Source organism: Caretta caretta, chromosome 6 (genome assembly GCF_965140235.1).
Source record: "Caretta caretta isolate rCarCar2 chromosome 6, rCarCar1.hap1, whole genome shotgun sequence".
Classification (NCBI taxonomy): Eukaryota; Metazoa; Chordata; order Testudines; family Cheloniidae; genus Caretta; species Caretta caretta.
The window spans coordinates 97,914,758-97,932,824 of NC_134211.1; the positions used below are offsets into that span (position 1 = coordinate 97,914,758).

An 18,067-nucleotide genomic window follows, 5' to 3' on the forward strand; every position below is an offset into this window, starting at 1 on the left:
AGTTTTGGGATTCACCACATAATATTCAATTGTTTTAGCAAAAGATAAACACAAGTTTTGTGCAGTTACACATTGAACACCACTGCACATGCAAGTCAGATAATCAGCAAACCATTAGGATTTGAACACTTTAAAATTGTGGCTGTGATGGGGAGGATAGTTCTCCCCATTAGAGGGATAATGGCAAATATTTTTTAGAGGATGCCCAGAAACTACAGTGATGTGTGTATTAGACATAGACTGAGTATGCAAGCACATACAGGACTGTGAGCCAAGAACTCCCGAGTTCCAATCCTGGCTCTGACACAGACCAAGGCCAAGGGCAAGTCCCTTCATCTCTGTACCTCAGTTTCCTCATCTGAAAACCAAGACACTACTTACCTACTTATTATGACTAAATAATATTAGTACAGTATTTTCAAGATGAAGAGCTATATATGTCTGTGGACACCCATGAGTCCACTTTTTCTGCCAGCAACGTACTGACTAAATCTCTGTTGAACACCAATGAATTCCTGTACTTAAAATAATATTCTTCCTGTCAAAAAAGTGGACTTCTAGACTTCCAGGACTGTAGGGGCCAGAGTATTAATGTTTAATGCTCAAAATCTAGTCAGTAATAGTCGCACTTGCACACCTCACCAGAGCTATCAAAAAGTCTGAAAATGGAGCATTAAGACAGATAACACTCATAACAATCAAACCCAATTAACACACAGCTCATCTTTAAGAAAATCATTTTCTGTGATATAGGCAAGCGTGACTTCAAATAAGGCAGCAGAACAAAGAACTATCTTGTTCTAAGTAAGGTTTATATCTAGTTCACACAGCAGAGCTGACACTTGAGAAACACTAAAGCTATTCAATATTATGGCTGGAACCCTACGATACATCTCACTGGCACAATTTCCCTGTCCATTGGGAACAGGTATTATTTTCTTCTAGAATACACCACACTAAGTAACAGTCTGTACCACAGTTCTCATGTAAAAGAAGACCCTTCCCACACCAATTCGAGAAATGGTGCTAGAACCCTGCTAGCAGAAAACATTTTTAGACATGGTAGTGCAGTTCCAAGTGTATCACAGAGAGTTTTGCTATTTCAAATGAGGTGAAATGTTCATCACAATGTTTATCGCTAAACTGGTAGTATTTCATCTACTGCATCGCCACACCATTTGAAGTGAAGAATGATCTGCATAAAAACAGTAAGCCCAGTCCCCCAAGAATTTATACCTGTTGACTGTCCATCACCACCAATCTCTACTTTGAGAATATGCAAAGAGGCACCAAAATTTGGCTTTAAAAAAGGAGAAAAAATATCAATGAATACACAATATAAGCAGAAGAATGTCCAACTAAAAAGTGCATCACCATCAACTTCATCACATTTCTATCTGAATATTTTACCCATTATTATTACAATCACCTACGGTTAATGCAACTGAAAGATTAGAGGGAAAAGCTATTCCGCTTTTTCCAGTTTATTTATTTTGTGCAATTAAGAGTACTTGGTTTCTCATCAGTTTCACTGTCTCTCCTGTAGCTATTAGTACGTTTCCCTGTTTGCATGAATCTTTAGCACAACAAAGTTAACAAAATAGGAAGAGGTCAAGGTAAAGCCAAAAAATTTGTACGGCAGTCCAGAGGCTGATGTAGGACAATACTATTTTAAGTTGACTAGATTTCAAAATGACCATATTCCTTCTAAAAACTAAAAAGGTTTACAAGTTTGAGGGTTGGTACGGATGTAATTACATCGATTTAGACACTGATATAGTTAAAGCAGTACAGCCTTCTAAATGGACAGTTTTAGGAGTATAAAGGTGCTCTTATCTCAACAATTCAGAACCATAACTGATTAACTTCTGTAGAGGGTAAAGTAACTTCTACATATAAGAGGTCGTATGCTACATTCCCATAACCAGTGTAAAAAGGGCCAAAAAGACCATCTTCCAGATGACTGAGTGCACAGAAGGCAAAGGCAGCTACATCATGTCTCTTCCCCACTTCCCATCAAAAACCTCCATGGCTACTTCTCTCTCTCTAACACAGAAACTATGCTCTACAGGGCTGAAGCCAAGGGAACAGCTATTTGAAAGTGGTATGTTGCCCTCTCAGGACACAGCTCAAGTTATTATTGAGCAACAACTACTCCTACACGGCATTTAGGGCCTGTCTGTACAGCTTTGGTACTGCTGTAACTATATCAGTGCAGACATTGATATAGTTTAAGTGGTACAGGTCTCTAAATGGATAACTTTAGAGGTATAAAAGTGTTTTACTGGTTGATCTAAAGAATTCAGAACCTTACCTAAGTAGACTTGAATCCTAGGCAAACCTTAGGATATTAACTCTATTAAAATGGAACAATTTTAGCAAGCTAGAGAGCAAGGATACTCTGCAATTGCCAACTAAAATGTATAGTAATTTTCAGAAGTCATGAAGTATTTTGCACTCTGATTCAATATTGCCTTCAGGATTTACTACCCACAATAGATATGATCACCTCAACCCTTCACTTTATCCACCTTTAAACTAGAAAAAAAAACCTTCTAATTCTAGCTCAATATCCCAAAATATTTAATCATTAGCTATTTCAGAATAGCAATAAGGGGGAATCTCAGTAATCGCTATTTCCAAAATTAAATAAACTCCCAACAGAAACAACAAGATGTTGATTAACCTACATTAGGGTTATTACCAAGAGGAAATACCCTCAAATTGTTTAGTCATTTCAGTATAATTAGTTGTTTCCTCTTAACTTAACAAGGGTGTTTACTCTTGGCAGCTACTACACCTTGGAGTAACAAGACTTGATTGTTCAGCCTCAGAATTTAGGTTCCAGAAACAGTTATCACCACACAAACAGGACATACCTTCAAGTTACTGTATTACTAACCATAATTAAGGCTTCATTTATGTCACAGAGGTCATGGAAGTCACGGAATCCGTGACTTCCTGAGACCTCCTTGACATTCTCTGTTTCAACCCCAGGGACTGCAGGAGTCTGGAGCTGACAGCTAGGGAGGCCCTGGCAAGGTTCTAGCAGGGACAAGGGGCCTGGGCAAAGTTCCAGCCACAGGTGACAGACTCCAGGGGGGGACCTCCTCAGGGTTCCAGTGACAGGCGACAGCCTCACATGGGGTGGGGGACAAAGGGGATGCCTTGGATGAGTGGGCTGGGGTGTCCCATTTTCTCTTTGGGAAATATGGTCACCCTGCAGCTCCCAGGTGCCGTAGGCAAAAGGGGAACCCCACAGCTCCCAGCCACCACATTGGTAGGGGAACCATGGAGCTGCAGCAACAAAAGTCACAGACAGGTCACGGGCGATAAACAAAAATTCACAGAAGCCGTGACCTGTCTGACTTTTACTATGACAAAATATTAGCCTTAACCATAATATCTTGTATTTAGACAGGATTGCAAAGCATGCTGCAGAACTGGGCCAGTATTCACTGTTTTACACATAGAGACAGTTGGTCTAATTGAAGTTAAGATCCCAATCCTGCAAACACTAATGAACATGCTTAACTTTACACACAAGTAGTTCCTTTGCAGTCAACAAGACTATTTACGTGCATAGAAACAAGCGCACACATGTTTGCTGGGTCAGGACCTAAGTGACTTGCCCAAAGTTAAATCAAGTCAGTCAATGACAGAGCCAGAATTAGAATACAGATTTCCCTATATCAATCATCAGTAAGAATTCTGTTTATTAATTTTATTTTTGAGGGGTGGTTACTTTTAGCAATTTTTGCAGTCTACATAGATGTCCAAAAATCCCGGGGGTGGGGGATAGAAGGGACTCTCTCTTTGGATATACTGTAATGAGTAATTTTTTGTAATGTTCCCAAGTGCACTTTCACATCAGACTGTTTCAAACAGCACTATGGTAAAGTTAAATAGGAAGCCTTTAGTACACACCAGCAGATTCTATATGTACCAATTAACATGCAGCACATTAGCATGCTTTAGAAATCACAGGCCCACAGTCTGCATTATTTCTCTGTGTAGACAAGTACTTAGATACAAATAACCATTTCTGGAGTTGATTGGATGAACACTTATTTCATATTTTTACATCGGGAATGTTTATCAATTAAAAAACAAACATCAGAAGCCCTACTTATCAGCTAGAAGACAACAAAATATTGTTTGCAATCACAGTTATAGGTCAATTAATAAATTAGCACTAGTTAATCTTTGTATAATGCTTACAGGCCAGATTTTTAGAGGCATTTAGGTGCCCAGTAGGATTTTCAAAAGCATCTAGGTATGTAAGTACCTTTAAAAATCTGGCCCTAAGTATCACCATAATTATTAACAGCATGACTTTATTTAAGCTCTCCCACTAACACAGGGATCGGCAACATTTGGCACGCGGCCCATCAGGGTAAGCCCCCTGGCGGGCTGGGCTGGTTTGTTTACCTGCCGTGTCCTTGGCCTGTACCACTTCCCGCAGCCCCCACTGGCCTGGAGCAGTGAACCGCAGCCAGTGGGAGCTGCGATCAGCCAAACCTGCGGATGCGGCAGGTAAATAAACAGGCCTGGCCCGCCAGGGGGCTTACCCTGGCAGACCACGTGCCAAACATTGCTGATCCCTGCTATAATACTTCAGAAAATAAGGGGTTTTTGTATTTTTTTAACCAGTATCTAATGCATTTTAGAGATCTGCCATTAAAAATAAGAGTACACATTAAAACTCTACAGGAGGTTAGAGATAGTTCTATATCAGTAAGACAGATATTACCATAAACAGATAATCTAAAATCTGAGAGCGATAAGGCTCTGGGTAATTCACCAGAAGTCGAGAGGTGGCCTGAAAAAGAAAAGAACAAAGGGAAAAGAGCATATACAGAGTTATTTTGTATTATTTATCTGGATTTTAAATAGTTAAGAGCCTCCTATCTAAGGCTCTAGCCAACCTAATATAATTAATAGCATAGTCAAATCCCACCAAGAACTAAGGAATCGTGTCAGCAAGAACTCAGCCAACCAGATACCCACAAAAATTCAACACCCCTTTAAGACACAAAATTTACTGTCTTATAGGAGAAAGACATTAACAAATGAAAACTAAAAGTTTTCCCTGCTTTTCTTCCTCCTAAACCCAAGTCAGACTAGGGATATGTCTACATTTACAGAGTTTTTGCACTGTACTTTTACCGGTTCCCTATCACCAGTGAGACTTAAAGTGCTGGTCTGTGTACTCACTCAATTCCTCAGGCGTCGGAGAGTGTTTACACTAGCAGCACTTCCATCAAGGATGAGAGCAGGGCAGCTATCCCCACAGGGCAGCTCTCTGGATAGGTCTTGTGGGAAGGGTGGGGGAGTGAGCAGAAGGCATTCTGGGTCCCTGCTCAGTGCCCTGTGCTGCCCTGCTTCATGTCTCAGGAGCCCCATTACTTCCTGGTTTCTTCCAGGCATTTTTTTAAAAACCTCCTGCTGTCTGGCTGCTTAAGGGAATGGGAGCTTCAAACTTTCTGGGGCTTACAAGGGGAGGGGTGGACATCCATGTGTCAGAACAGCGGAGATGCTGGCCAGAAGTGGTCGCTTTTGGAACTGTGGGATATCCTCCAGAGGCCAAAGGGTGTTTACACTGCTAGAAGGAGTCTTCACTTTCACAGCAGTGCAAAAAGAACAGCAGTAAGAGCTGTATGCCTCTCAGGAAGGTGGTTTTCTTTTTGCAGCGAAACTTCTGAGTTTCACCACAAAAAGTCATTAACAAGTGTAGACACTCCCTCGGTTTTAGGGCAAAAAAGGGACTTTTTGTGCTTTAAATGGTAAGTGTAGACATACCCTTAATTTCCAAGCTAACTCCAGAGAGGTGAAAAAAGAAAAGGAGTACTTGTGGCACCTTAGAGACTAACCAATTTATTTGAGCATGAGCTTTCGTGAGAGGTGCTAATTACCTATCACAGTAGAGCTTGAATGGAGCTCATGACACTTATCATTGGACTGGAAGAGGTCCCTGGAAACTTACTTGTCATTTGGTGGTTTAAATATTTGAAAAACAATAGAGAGAAGTCTTTAAAATGTAGGTCAAGGGTAAAATTAATCGCAGGATTTCAATGGAGTTATACCAGATTCATTTGTCCTTTAGAATCTCCTATCATCCTAACTGGAAAAAGACCACAACACACACACACCGCACATCTTTTTCGCAGGAGGCGAAAGGAGAACAAGCAGCACTCTTCCACACCGTTCCTCAACCTCAAATTCTACTCACAGCCAGGACCTCCAACTTACATTTAGGGAACATCCTGTCTCCCTCCAACACTAACTTGGTGCCATGCTTTTTAGCACCTGAATTTGACAGGCAACAATACCTCCACCCCATTCCCCTCAATGCATCATCACACATGGACACACTCTCACTCTTCTGAATTTCCCTGCACCATTATTTCTCTTGTTTTCCTTAAGGTGAAGCCCTTCACTCTGCATTACAAATCCGAGGGGCAGGCCACATGCACAGACAGCACAAGAGACGGTCACTTCAGGGCAGTCCTCTTCAGCCCACACAAAAAGCACAACCCAATGCGGGGGTGGCCACCCAGAAACTTGCCGAAGGGTCTGATCTCTCTCCAGCCCCCGTTCCCTCCCGCCAGCCCCTACACCCACCTCTACCCCATCCCTCTCGCCCCTCCAGCCCACCACTGACCCCCTATTCCCGCTCCACCCACCCCACCCACACCGCTGCCCACGCCCGCTCACCCCTCCGCCGCTCACGGCCCCGATGCCGTCGAACTCACGGCCCAGCCCGACCGAATCGTCCAGCGCGTAGCCGGCTGGGAAAGGGGCGGCAGCGGCCCCCGGGGGGCGAGGGCACCAGGCGCAGCCCAGCAGGGCCCAGCCCCACAGCAGAGCCCCAGCCCGGCGAGGGGAGCCCGGGCACCCTCCACGCCTCCCTCCAGCAGCGTCCATAGCAGCCGTCCCGTTCCTACATCAACTCTAACTCCAGCCACCCGCCCGCCGTTGTCACGAGACCACACCAGCCGGCGGTCACCTGACAGGGGCCGGGCCTTTCGGCGAACCGCCCCCATCTTCCCAAAGGGGGGGACGGCGGGCCTCCGGCGGTCACGTGATAGCGTGAGCTGAAGCTAGTGGCTGCCATGTTGTGTACGGGCACGAACGTGCTAACTAGGGTATGTGACTCTGCGGGGAGCTGGCTTCGGAGGGAAGCCGCTGCGACGCCATGTTGGAGGTGGGGTCTTTGGGCAGTGCGAGGGGGGTGCCAGGCTGAGGCAGGGAGTTAGGGTGTTGGACAGGGTGAGGGCTCTGGGGTGGGGCTGGGAATGAAGGGTTTGGAGTGCAGGAAGGGGCTCCGGGATGGGGTCAAGGGGTTCCCAGCCCATGGGAGCTGTGAATCTGGTACTCGGGGCGGGGGCAGTGCATGGAGACCCCGGGGCTGCCCCTCCCCCTAGGAGCTGGAGGGACATGTCACTGCTTCCCAGGAGGCGGGCAGGGTGCTTGCCAGTCCTGCTGCACTGCCAACTGGACTTTTAATGGCCCAGTCAGCAGTGCTGACCGAGCCGCCAGGGTCCCTTTTCAACTGGGTGTTCCAGTCCAAAACTGGACACCTGGCAACTCTAGCTGGCTTGGGCACCTCGGTAGGGGTTTTGATATTTTGTGTGTATTTGCATCACCTGATACTGAAGGACTCTGTCTCCAGAGCCCTGCTGAAGCAGTCTGAGGTGAACCATGGCACCACAGAGCTGGATGGGGCTGGAGGGGAAATATCAGCCCCAAAACACTATGGTGTAAACCATGTGCTGCCACAAAATGTAATTGTCAATACACTAGACAGCACTGGTTCAAGCAGCCAAGTATGCACACACCGGAGCAATAGACTATCTTCAGCAGCTGTACCCCAATGTAACATAATGATTGCTTCTTGGAGTAGATAGTCCTGAAACCCATGGTGGTGCTTTTTGATTTAGTCCTAAGTGGTGCCTAGGATCTGGTCCAAGAGGTGAACGTAGCCAAACTGCTTGGTAGTAGTGACCATGATGTAATTAAATTGAACATCCCTGGGAGTAGGGGAGTACTAGAGAAGTCAGCCCAGTAGCAGTTAACTTCAAAAAGGGCAACTACATAAAAATGAGGAGGCTGGTTAAACAGAAATTAAAAGGAACAGTCACAAGAGTGAAATGCCTACAAGCTGCATGGAAACTTTTTTAAAAAATCATAGTAGAGGCTCAAATGAAATGTGTAATCCAAATAAAAAAAATAGAAGATTAAAAAAATGTCATGATGGCTAAGCAGCACAGTAAAAGCATCAGCTAAAGGCAAAAAGGCATTCTTTAAAAATTGGAAGTCAAATTCTACTCATGAAAATAGAAAGAAGCATAAGCTCTGGCAATCAAGTGACATTACACACTTCGGTATAATTACATTGCTCAGGGGTATGAAAAATCCGCATCCTGAGGAACGTAGTTATACCGACCTTAACCCCCCCGTGTAGACAATGCTATGATGGCGGGAGAGCTGCGGCTGCTGACATAGCTGTGACCGGTTGAATCACAGAAACCCCCTTGGGGCTCCCAACTGATGTGCCATGACTACTTCTCCCTGCTTTCCGTGCCAGCTTGAGACTCCAGCACCCTGGCTTGCTGAGCCAAACATGCCAGTCTGCTCCAACACAGACCTAGGGTCTGAACTACATGCCCCAAAGCTGCAGACTTAACTGAAAGCAATTTAAGAAGTGCTCCCATCTTTTCAGATGCCCAACTCCTAATGGGGTCCAAACCCCAAATAAATCTGTTTTACCCTGTATAAACCTTATACAGGGTAAACTCATAAATTGTTCGCCCTCTATAACACTGATAGAGAGATAATGTGCACAACTGTTTGCGCCTCCCCTGCCCCCCCCACCAAGTATTAATACATATTCTGGATTAATAAGTAAAACATGATTTTATTAAATAAGGAAAGTAGGATTTAAGTGGTTCCAAGTAGTGACAGACGGAACAAAGTGAATTACCAAGCAACATAAAATAAAACATGCACGTCTAAGCCTAGTACAGTAATAAAACTGAATACAGATAAAATCTCACCCTCAGAGATGTTTCAGTAAATTTCTTTCACAAGTTGGACGGCTTCCTAATCTGGGCACAAGCCTTTCCCCTGGTACAGCCCTTGTTCCAGCTCAGGTGGTAGCTAGGGGATTTCTCATGATGGCTGCCCCTTTTGTTCTGTTCCACCCATTTATATATCTTTGCATAAGGCAGGAATCCTTTGTCCCTCTGGGTTCCCACCCCTCCTTCTCAATGGAAAAACACCAGGTTAAAGATGGATTCCAGTTCAGGTGACATGATCACATGTCACTGTAAGACCCCAAGCCTTCATTCCTCCCAGCCTGACTCACAGGAAGGCCTGCCTGCAAACAGAGCCATCCATAGTCAATTGTCCTGGTTGATGGAAGCCATCGAGATTCCAAACCAGCATTAAATGACCCATACTTTGCCTAATTACAATAGGCCCTCAGAGTTATATTTCATATTTCTAGTTTCAGATACAAGAGTGATACATTTATACAAATAGGATGACCACACTCAGTAGATTATAAGCTTTGTAATGATACCTTACAAGAGACCTTTTGCATGAAGCATATTTTAGTTACATTATATTCACACTCATCAGCATACTTTCATAAAATCATATAGAGTGCAACGTCACAATAGCCGTCCCTTCTTGCAGAGGTGAAGTAACTAAGCTGCCAGGAGAGCTCTCGCCCATCATTTTACAGTATCTTCTGTTCAAAGTACAACAGTGGCATTTACAGTGTAGACCTGCCCTACTAATAAGGCAGGCCAAAAAAGAATTTGAATAGCAAAAGACAAAAAAAAACTAACAGCAAGAAAATTTTTAAGTTTCTCAGAAACAGAGAGCCTGCTAAACAACCAGTGGGGCCCCTGAGCGATCACTGTGCTAACGGAACACTCATGAAGACCATGCCTTTGCTGAGAAGCTAAATGAATTCTTTATATTAGTCTTCACTGCAGAGGATGTGAGGGAGAGTCCCACACCTGAGCCATTCTCTATAGGTGACAAATCTGTCCCAAACTGAGGTGTTGATAGAAGAGGTTTTGGAATAAATTGATAAATTAAACAGTCAAACTGCCAGGACCAGCCAGTATTCACCCAAGAGTGCTGAAGGAACTCAAATGTGAAACTGCAGAATTACTAACTGGTATGTAACTTATCACTTAGGGTATGTCTACACTGTCAAGTTTCTGCACCACAAGTTATACCATTTTTATTAAAACACTGGAATTTAAATCACTGTTGTGCGTCCACATTGTGTTCCTTGTGACGCTGGAGCGCATCCACATTAGCAGCTCTTGCAACAGCAAAGACAGCAGTGCATTGTCGTAGCTATCCCACTGTGCAACTGGCCACAGGGTGCTTTGGGAAGGGTTTGCAATGCCTCATGGGACAGGCACAGCGTCACATGATGCAGGTTTCCCAATTCCATTGTTCCATGAGCATCCTACTACATTGCCAGCTGCATGTCAACTGAAGTGGGGAGGGGGAGGGGGAGGGAGAATGTGTGACAGGGAATGTGTGTGTGTGTGTGTGTGTATGGAGTGGGGGAGAGAGACAGTGTGTTTTAGGGGACAGAGAGTGTGTCAGCATGCTGTCTTATAAGTTCAGACAGCAGCAGGATGAAACCAGTCCTGAGGCGGGGGAGGGGGAAACTGCAACATCAACCCATGCCTCGTTCCCTGGGCTCTCTACACAGCACTCTCTCTCTCTCTCTCACACACACACACACACACACCTGCCACCGTGTTCAACAGCACGAGCATTCCAAATCAGCACAGCACGCAATGGCTGTCACAAACGGTGCTCTGAAAAGGGAGGGGCGCATGTCTCCAGGGCAGCCGAGTTCAAAACAATGAGCAGAGCAGTCACTTGAGGCATTATGGGACTGCTCCAGAGGCCAATTACAGCGCAGAAAGCAATCAAGTGTCTACGCTGGCAATAGAGCGCTGAAGCCTCTGCGCAAATAGTCTTATGACTCTCATCGAGGTGGTTTTTTTCCAGCACTGCAACTGAGGAGTTTCTGCGCACAAAGTGGCTTGGCAGGGTGTACACATCTGCAGTTTGAGCGCAAAGAGTTGCTTTACTGTGCAGAAACTTGCCAGTGTAGACAAGCCCTTAGATCAGTCTCTGTACTAGATGATTAGAGGATAGCTAATGTAACACCAATTTTTTAAAAAAGCTCCAGAGGTGATTCTGGCAATTACAGGATAAGTAAGCCTAACCTCAGTACCAGGTAAATAGTAAAGAAGAGATTATGAGACCCATAGATGAACATGATTTGTTGGGGAGCAGTCAACACAGCTTTTGTAAAACCTTTGACAAGGTCTCTCACCAAAGGCTCTTAAGCAAAGTAAGCAGTTATGGGATAAGAGGGAATACCTTCTTATGGATCAGTAATTGGTTAAAAGACAGCAAACAAAGGATAGGAATAAATGGTCAGTTTTCACAGTGGAGAGAGGTAAATAGTAAGGTCCCCTGGGGATCTGTACTGGGACTAGTACTGTTCAACATATTCATAAATAATCAGGAAAAAGGTGTAAACAGTGAGATAAATTAATGGAATATAGGTCCCTCGATGGTTATTAGCCACGCTGGTCAGAGATGCAACCCCATGCTCTGGGTCTCCATAAGTCTCTTGACTACCAGATGCTGTGACTGGATGACAGGGGATGGATCACTCAATAATTGCCCTGTTCTGTTCATTCTCTCAGAAGCTTCTGGCATTGGCCATTGTCAGAAGACAGCATACTAGGCTAGATGGACCATTGGTCTGACCCCGTATCGCCATTCTCATGTAACTTGCATTGACCAAAGTTTGTAGTGCAGACATTGGCCTTAAAAAAAAGAACTAGATAAATTCATGGAGGATAGGTACATCAATGAATATTAGCCAGGATGGGCAGGGATGGTGTCCCTAGCCTCTATTTGCCAGAAGCTGGGAATGAGCAACAGGGAATGGATCACTTGATGATTACCTGTTCATTCCCTCTAGGGCACCTGGCATTGGCCACTGTCAGAAGACAGGATACTGGTCTAGATGGACCTTTGGTCTGACCCAGTATGGCCGTTCTTATGTTCTTACAGTTTCAGACCTGCTATTTCTCATTCGGCCAAATGGACTTGGAAACCCACAGTAATTTAAAGCCTGTTTTAAAAATATCTCCCCTTTATGGAGAAGGATTTTCCATTGTGCTTCAGAAATGTTACATTCTCTCCTTGTGGATGAGAAGCTCATGAAAGTTAGCAAAGCCTTTGTTACATTGAGGCAGGATGATTGCCGTGCTACACAAGGCTCAGTGCTTAAAGTAGTCTGAAAAAGGGGGGGATGGTCTATCGGAATCTGGGGGCAACAGCTTTGTTAAGACAGTGTTTAAAGTCCACACACACACACACACACTCCACACACACACACACACCCTTCAAACACTGAGTCAGATCTACTACTCCCTGTAACCATTAGGAAATTGCATCAGTGCAGAATGAGGCTGCCCATTTACTATATCCATGCTGCATAATCTGTACTGATGACTAATTGATCCCCAGCAATTATTTTGACCTGTAAGCCCTAGGTCATTTCTACTTGAGATTACTTTTGTTGCCATAGATGTTGTGATCATCTAAGGCAGGGGTGGGCAAATTTTTTGGTCCGAGGGCCACATCTGGGTGGGGAAATTGCATGCAGGACCATGAATGTAGAGCTGGGGCAAGGGTTTGGGGTGCAGGAGGCGGTGGGGGGTGTGGGAGGGGGTGCGGTGTGCAGGAAGGGGCTCAGGGCAAGGGGTTGGCGTGCAGGAGGGGTAGAGGAGGAGGGGCTTACCTCCCGCGGCTCCAGGGTGGCAGCAGCGCGCAGCGGGGCTAAGGCAGGCTCCCTGCCTGCCCTGGCCCCACGCTGCTCCTAGAAGCTGCCCTTGTTCCCATTCCCGGCCAATGGGAGCTGCCGGAGGTGGTGCCTGCAGGCGAGGGCAGCGCATGAAGCCCTCTGCCCCTCCCCCACGGGCTGCAGGGATGTGGTGCCGGCTGCTTCAGGGAGCAGCGCAGGGCCAGGGCAGCCAAGGAGCCTGCCGTAGCCCTGCTGAGCCACTGGGCTGACAATCCAAAGCCCTGACAGGCCAGATCCGGCCCGCAGGCCATAGTTTGCCCACTCCTGATCTAAGGCTACAAGATTATAGCCCTCTGGCAAGTAGAAGTGAGCTGGTAGAAGAGTTTTATTGGTGAGGGATACTTGGCTCTGGAATACACTTCTCATTTTGCTGTGCCAGAACCAAGGTGGATAAAAATCAATGATTTAATTTAAAAAAAAATCAGATTATTTTTATTTAAATCTGATTTTTTTTATAAAATGGTTTTTGAAGAAAAAAACCTATCTAAAGATAGTTTTAATTCAAGATACAATATAGCTCAAAGATATCTCATCATGGAATAGGGATTATGAATTTTAATTCTATAGTATGAGACAATATATTCATGTAATGTTTAAGAAATATTTTGTAAATTAGGTCCAATAGTTCATGGATTAGGGACCAAATCTTATGCAGTTTCAGGGGCTTCTGTATAGATTATTTAGGTTAATCTTTCTATCTACCCAACGGGACTCAGTGCTCAGTCTAGAAGATAGCATCAGAGATACTTAGTTTTGCCCTTCTCAAACTGTGCATTTGTGTCTCCAGAGATAAAAACATTTTTGCTGTTAACAAGCATATAAATTAAATAAATAAATAAATAAAGGTGAGAAATAACAGACCTCAACCCTATTGTCCGTCTGCAAATTTATGTACACAAGAGTCAATCCCTTAACTCCCTCTAAAAGTGCAAAGTTTCAAAAAGTTCAATGAATAGAAGATTGTTGGGGGCGGAATAGATCTAGACAAGGAGAAGAAGTCTGGAGATAAATATGAGAAGCGAGGGACATATGCTTGTTCTGTTAAAATATTATGTTTGCTCTTGAAGAAAAAAATCCAGAATACTTAGTGTTATTGTTTTAGTTAAATAAAACAATTTAAATGTCTGTCTGGTGATGTTCTCCTCCTAATACAGCATGGCAAGAAAATCCTCCAAATATTAATGATTAACCTGGTGAATTGGAGATAGTTCACCTCTCAATGACTTCATAAATATCTGCTTCAGTTACCTTTGGTAAATGAAATAACCAAACCATCATTCATTTTCTGATATAGCTGTAAAACTAATCTGAAAAGTTTTCAAAATAAATCACTGTTTAAAAATGTATAGTGTGTACCGTCTAAAAATGAAACATACATCTATCTCTGAGTTGTGTAGAATATGTATTAAAGTTATAACAACCAACAAGAATCCAATTTTATGTAGAAAACCATGATTAAATAGAGTCTTCCTGACTAGTGATTTAAATCAAATCCACCCTGGCCAGAACCTGGATTTTGTCTTTTTCAGAGTACACGACAAACTTTTTTTCCAAGGCTTTTCCAAGGGGAAGCTTGGTGGGTTAGGTGGTGTATGGTATAGGGGTACCTACCAGGATGAGAAGGTTCTCACTTCATGGGGTCTGTTTTTATTATCTACGTTGGAGGATATTTAATTGTTGTACTGCCATGCACCTACAAAATATGAATAACTGAAATAGTAAACAATATTCCATAAAGGCAAGCCAGGTTTTCCACACAGATCCTACTCCAATAAAACATTCTGTATAAAGGGAAGGTCATCAAATTGTTAATGCACTGAAATAATAACACTTATCTGTAAATAGGACTTTTCATCTATTGATCTCAAAGCACTTTACAAGAATAGTTACTCTTTTTGCAGATGGAAAAAAATGAGGCACAGAGAGGTTAAAGGACTTGCCCATGATCACATAGCTAGTCAGTGTCAGATCTAGATATAGAAACCCAGGTCTTATCTATTTATCCGATAAGGGATGTTGCTGGTCTTACTCTAGCTACTGCTTCTGCTTCTTATGGAGCTGAAGAACTGTAGTGTCTAAATGATGACTAAATGATGTCTAAATGATGCATCCGATGAAGTGAGCTGTAGCTCACGAAAGCTTATGCTCAAATAAATTGGTTAGTCTCTAAGGTGCCACAAGTACTCCTTTTCTTTTTGCGAATACAGACTAACACGGCTGTTACTCTGAAACCTAAATGATGACTGTTTCCTGTTTGTTTGCTAATCCGTAACAACAACATTGAACACATGCATACAATTTTTTATTTTTCAAAGTATTACGAACATTAATTAGTGAATCTTCCCACACCCCAGCGAGATATGTAAACCAGTATTATTAGCTCTGTTTTACCAGGGGGAGAAGGACAATAAGGACTGTTCAAGGCTACAAAGTGAATCAGTGGCAGAACCAGGATTAGAATTCCTGGCCTCTAGTCCATATTCAATCCACTAGACTATATATCTTGTCACATCCTGATGCTTTTATATGAGCTGCTTAGTAATATTATTTTGCCATCATGATGAGACAGATGAAGTCAGTTGGGTAATTTTTGCTGAGCACCTAAATGAATACATCTGTGGAAGCATATTATTTTCAGTAGAAGACCCTCAGCTCTGGAATGAACATCTCATTTGCCAATCAGAGGCCAAATCTACTGATTTTCAGGACACGACTCAGGTCTCAATCCTGCAAGGTACCGAGTCCTCTCACCTCTTAGTAGTTGAGGGTGCCAAGCAACTTGCAGAATCAGAACATCAAACACTTCTTCCTGTGCAGGCAATTATAGACAGCATTTGAAGAACCTTAATCTGGGTTGAGAATCTTGGTCTTGTCTTCTGCCAATCATAGGCACCAACTCCATGGGTACTCCGGGGCTCAAGCACCCACAGAAAAAAAATAGGGGGTGCTCAGCACCCAGCAGCAACAGTGGTTCCATGGTCCTGGAGCTGGCCACAGAGCAGCTGTTCAACGGGCCCCAGGATGGCCAGTGGAGCAGCGAGCGGCTGGTGGGAGGCACTGGGAGGGGGCAGAGAGGAGCAATCGGCAGGTAGCAGGGGCCTCGGGGGAAGGGGAAGAAGGAGGTGGGAAGAGGCAGGTGAGGCTTCGGAGGAAGAGACCGATCAGGAGTGGAGCCACCGAGTGGGGGTGGAGCACCCGCCAGGAAAAACAGAAGTCAGCGCCTGTGCTGCCAATAAATTACATTTGTTGCTTTTAGCTTTTGTACATGCACTCCAGGGATGTATGAGGGAGGCACTTATTAATCCAAAACTAAATAAAAATATTAAGGCTTTTGTAACCCTTCTGCCTGTCAGAGTTGGCAGCAACAAGGGCTGGGTTCAGTATCTCAGGGTTCCATTCCAATAACACAATGCAAAACCGGCTCGAGCCCCCACTCAGTGACCTGGGACAAATGTATACCACCCCCGCTGGGCGCCTCCAAGAGGCAATACTTCCCCTCTCGCAAGCGCAGAGTCTGAGTGTAGCAAAAAGCCTTTTAATAACAGAGAGAAACAATGTGACGCTATGTTGGGGAAACACCAACAACAGGATTCCTAACACAACCCATGAGCAAAAAAACCCACCCCAAGCACACTGGGGCGTGTCCTTTCCCTTTGGTTCTTGAGTCCAGCAACCCAAAATCACCCAAAGTCCTAGAAGTCCAATGACCCAAAAGTCTCTGTCCCTGGTCAGGGGCAGCCCCAGAGTTCGAAAGTTTATCTGCAGAGTTTTACCTCCCAACCTGGGTGGAGATTGGGGGGGTTAAGGGACACCTTACGTGATCCAAAGCTGATGGCCCCACCTCTCCACGGGGCTCCGCTCTGCCGGCTGTCCCATGAGCTGCTCTAGGCATCCGACAAACCGCTTTGCTCTGCTCGCCGTCCCGCCAACTGCTCTGCTCCACAAGCCGCTCTGCTCGCCATCCCACCAACTGCTCCACCATATATCTTCAGGCTCCCCCACTACTTAACACAACACTCAGTGATTTCAGCTCTTAGTAAGTTTAGCTCTTTTGTGATTTCAGCTTGTAGTAGGGGAGCCTCAGTACTGGTGCACCATTAGCCCAAAGTGAATTCAGCTCAGCAGTCTGTAACTAGACTCCTAATGAAATCAAAATTAGCTCTGATATTCCACAGTGAAGAGAGGAGGAAGTGCAATTAGCATGTAAGGCCCTCACCAGGGGGCCCATACCACCAAGCATTAATACCTACCCCCAGCCTCTCACTATTCACAGAGTTTTGGAACCCATGTCCCTTGCCTAGCGAGTGCTACTTAGTTGATGGCGAGTCCCTCCATCATAACAAAAGGCCAAGTGCAGTTCCACTGTCCTTGATTCCCATAATCAGGGTAATAACAATTTATTCTTCCTGCCCCAATAACAGAGACACTGGGGATCCCACAGCAGTCAAAGTGACCATTTGGGCAGCTATGGCCTCATTCTAGACGGCGTGGGTGTGCCTATACAAATGAGATCGGCCCCTGAAGTTCTCTTCCACAACTTGCCACACCTCACCACCAGATGTCAGGGTGGAGCTCATCCTGACTCTGCTTACACTTTAAACAAAACACTTGCCATTTATTTCCTTTGTAAAGGATTTTACAGACAGTAAATCAGGGTTTTTTTCTTTTCCGTTTCTCTTTTTCAATGACAAATGCCCAATCCAACAGTGACAGCATCTCTTTGAATGGTAGTTGGTAATTTGGGACTCAGACACTGGACAAATTCAGTCCTGATACAAGCAGGCACTAATGAGAAGTGTGTGTTCTTTTACAGCATATGATGCATCATCTCCTTTTCGGCTTCCTTTTCTGATAATAGTAGCTAGTATACAACATCATACAAGAAAAAAAAACCAGACAGCAATCTGAACATTTTACAACGATAAAAACAAATTGCTTCTCTCTCACTGCACAATAAGAACCTTTAACAGAAAAACTGAGCTACCACCAATTTCATCCTGAGTCCACAATGGGCAGGCGAAAGGTGAGTCAGAATCTCTTGAAGCTAGAGAATGTTTCTGTCAGTGAGCAGAATGCAAGATTGACTGAGATTTCCTTCAGAATAATGTCCTGATCTGCCCACCATCCCAGCTTGCA

The 18,067-nt window shown here is 44.4% G+C and overlaps 1 protein-coding gene across 5 annotated transcripts in view; it reads right to left on the bottom strand.

Moving 5' to 3' along the window:
- GALC (galactosylceramidase) overlaps window positions 1-18,067 on the bottom strand; it is an 82,432-nt gene that overhangs the window by 53,125 nt on the left and 11,240 nt on the right. For 2 of the 5 annotated variants that reach the window (XR_012669021.1, XM_075129820.1), the window contains exons 1-3: window positions 6,718-6,990; window positions 4,754-4,822; window positions 1,237-1,300 (exon numbers count right to left, since the gene is read on the bottom strand). The exons of 1 other annotated variant lie outside the window; for it this stretch is intronic. Coding sequence is in view for 2 of the 4 variants with exons in the window: in XM_075129820.1 (XP_074985921.1) it covers window positions 1,237-1,300; window positions 4,754-4,822; window positions 6,718-6,927 (343 nt within the window). In the remaining 2 variants the exon portion in view is untranslated. Of the gene's footprint in view, window positions 1-1,236; window positions 1,301-4,753; window positions 4,823-6,717; window positions 6,991-18,067 lie in introns of those variants that run through there. 2 more of the 5 variants (XM_048852886.2, XM_075129821.1) reach the window with 2 other exon arrangements.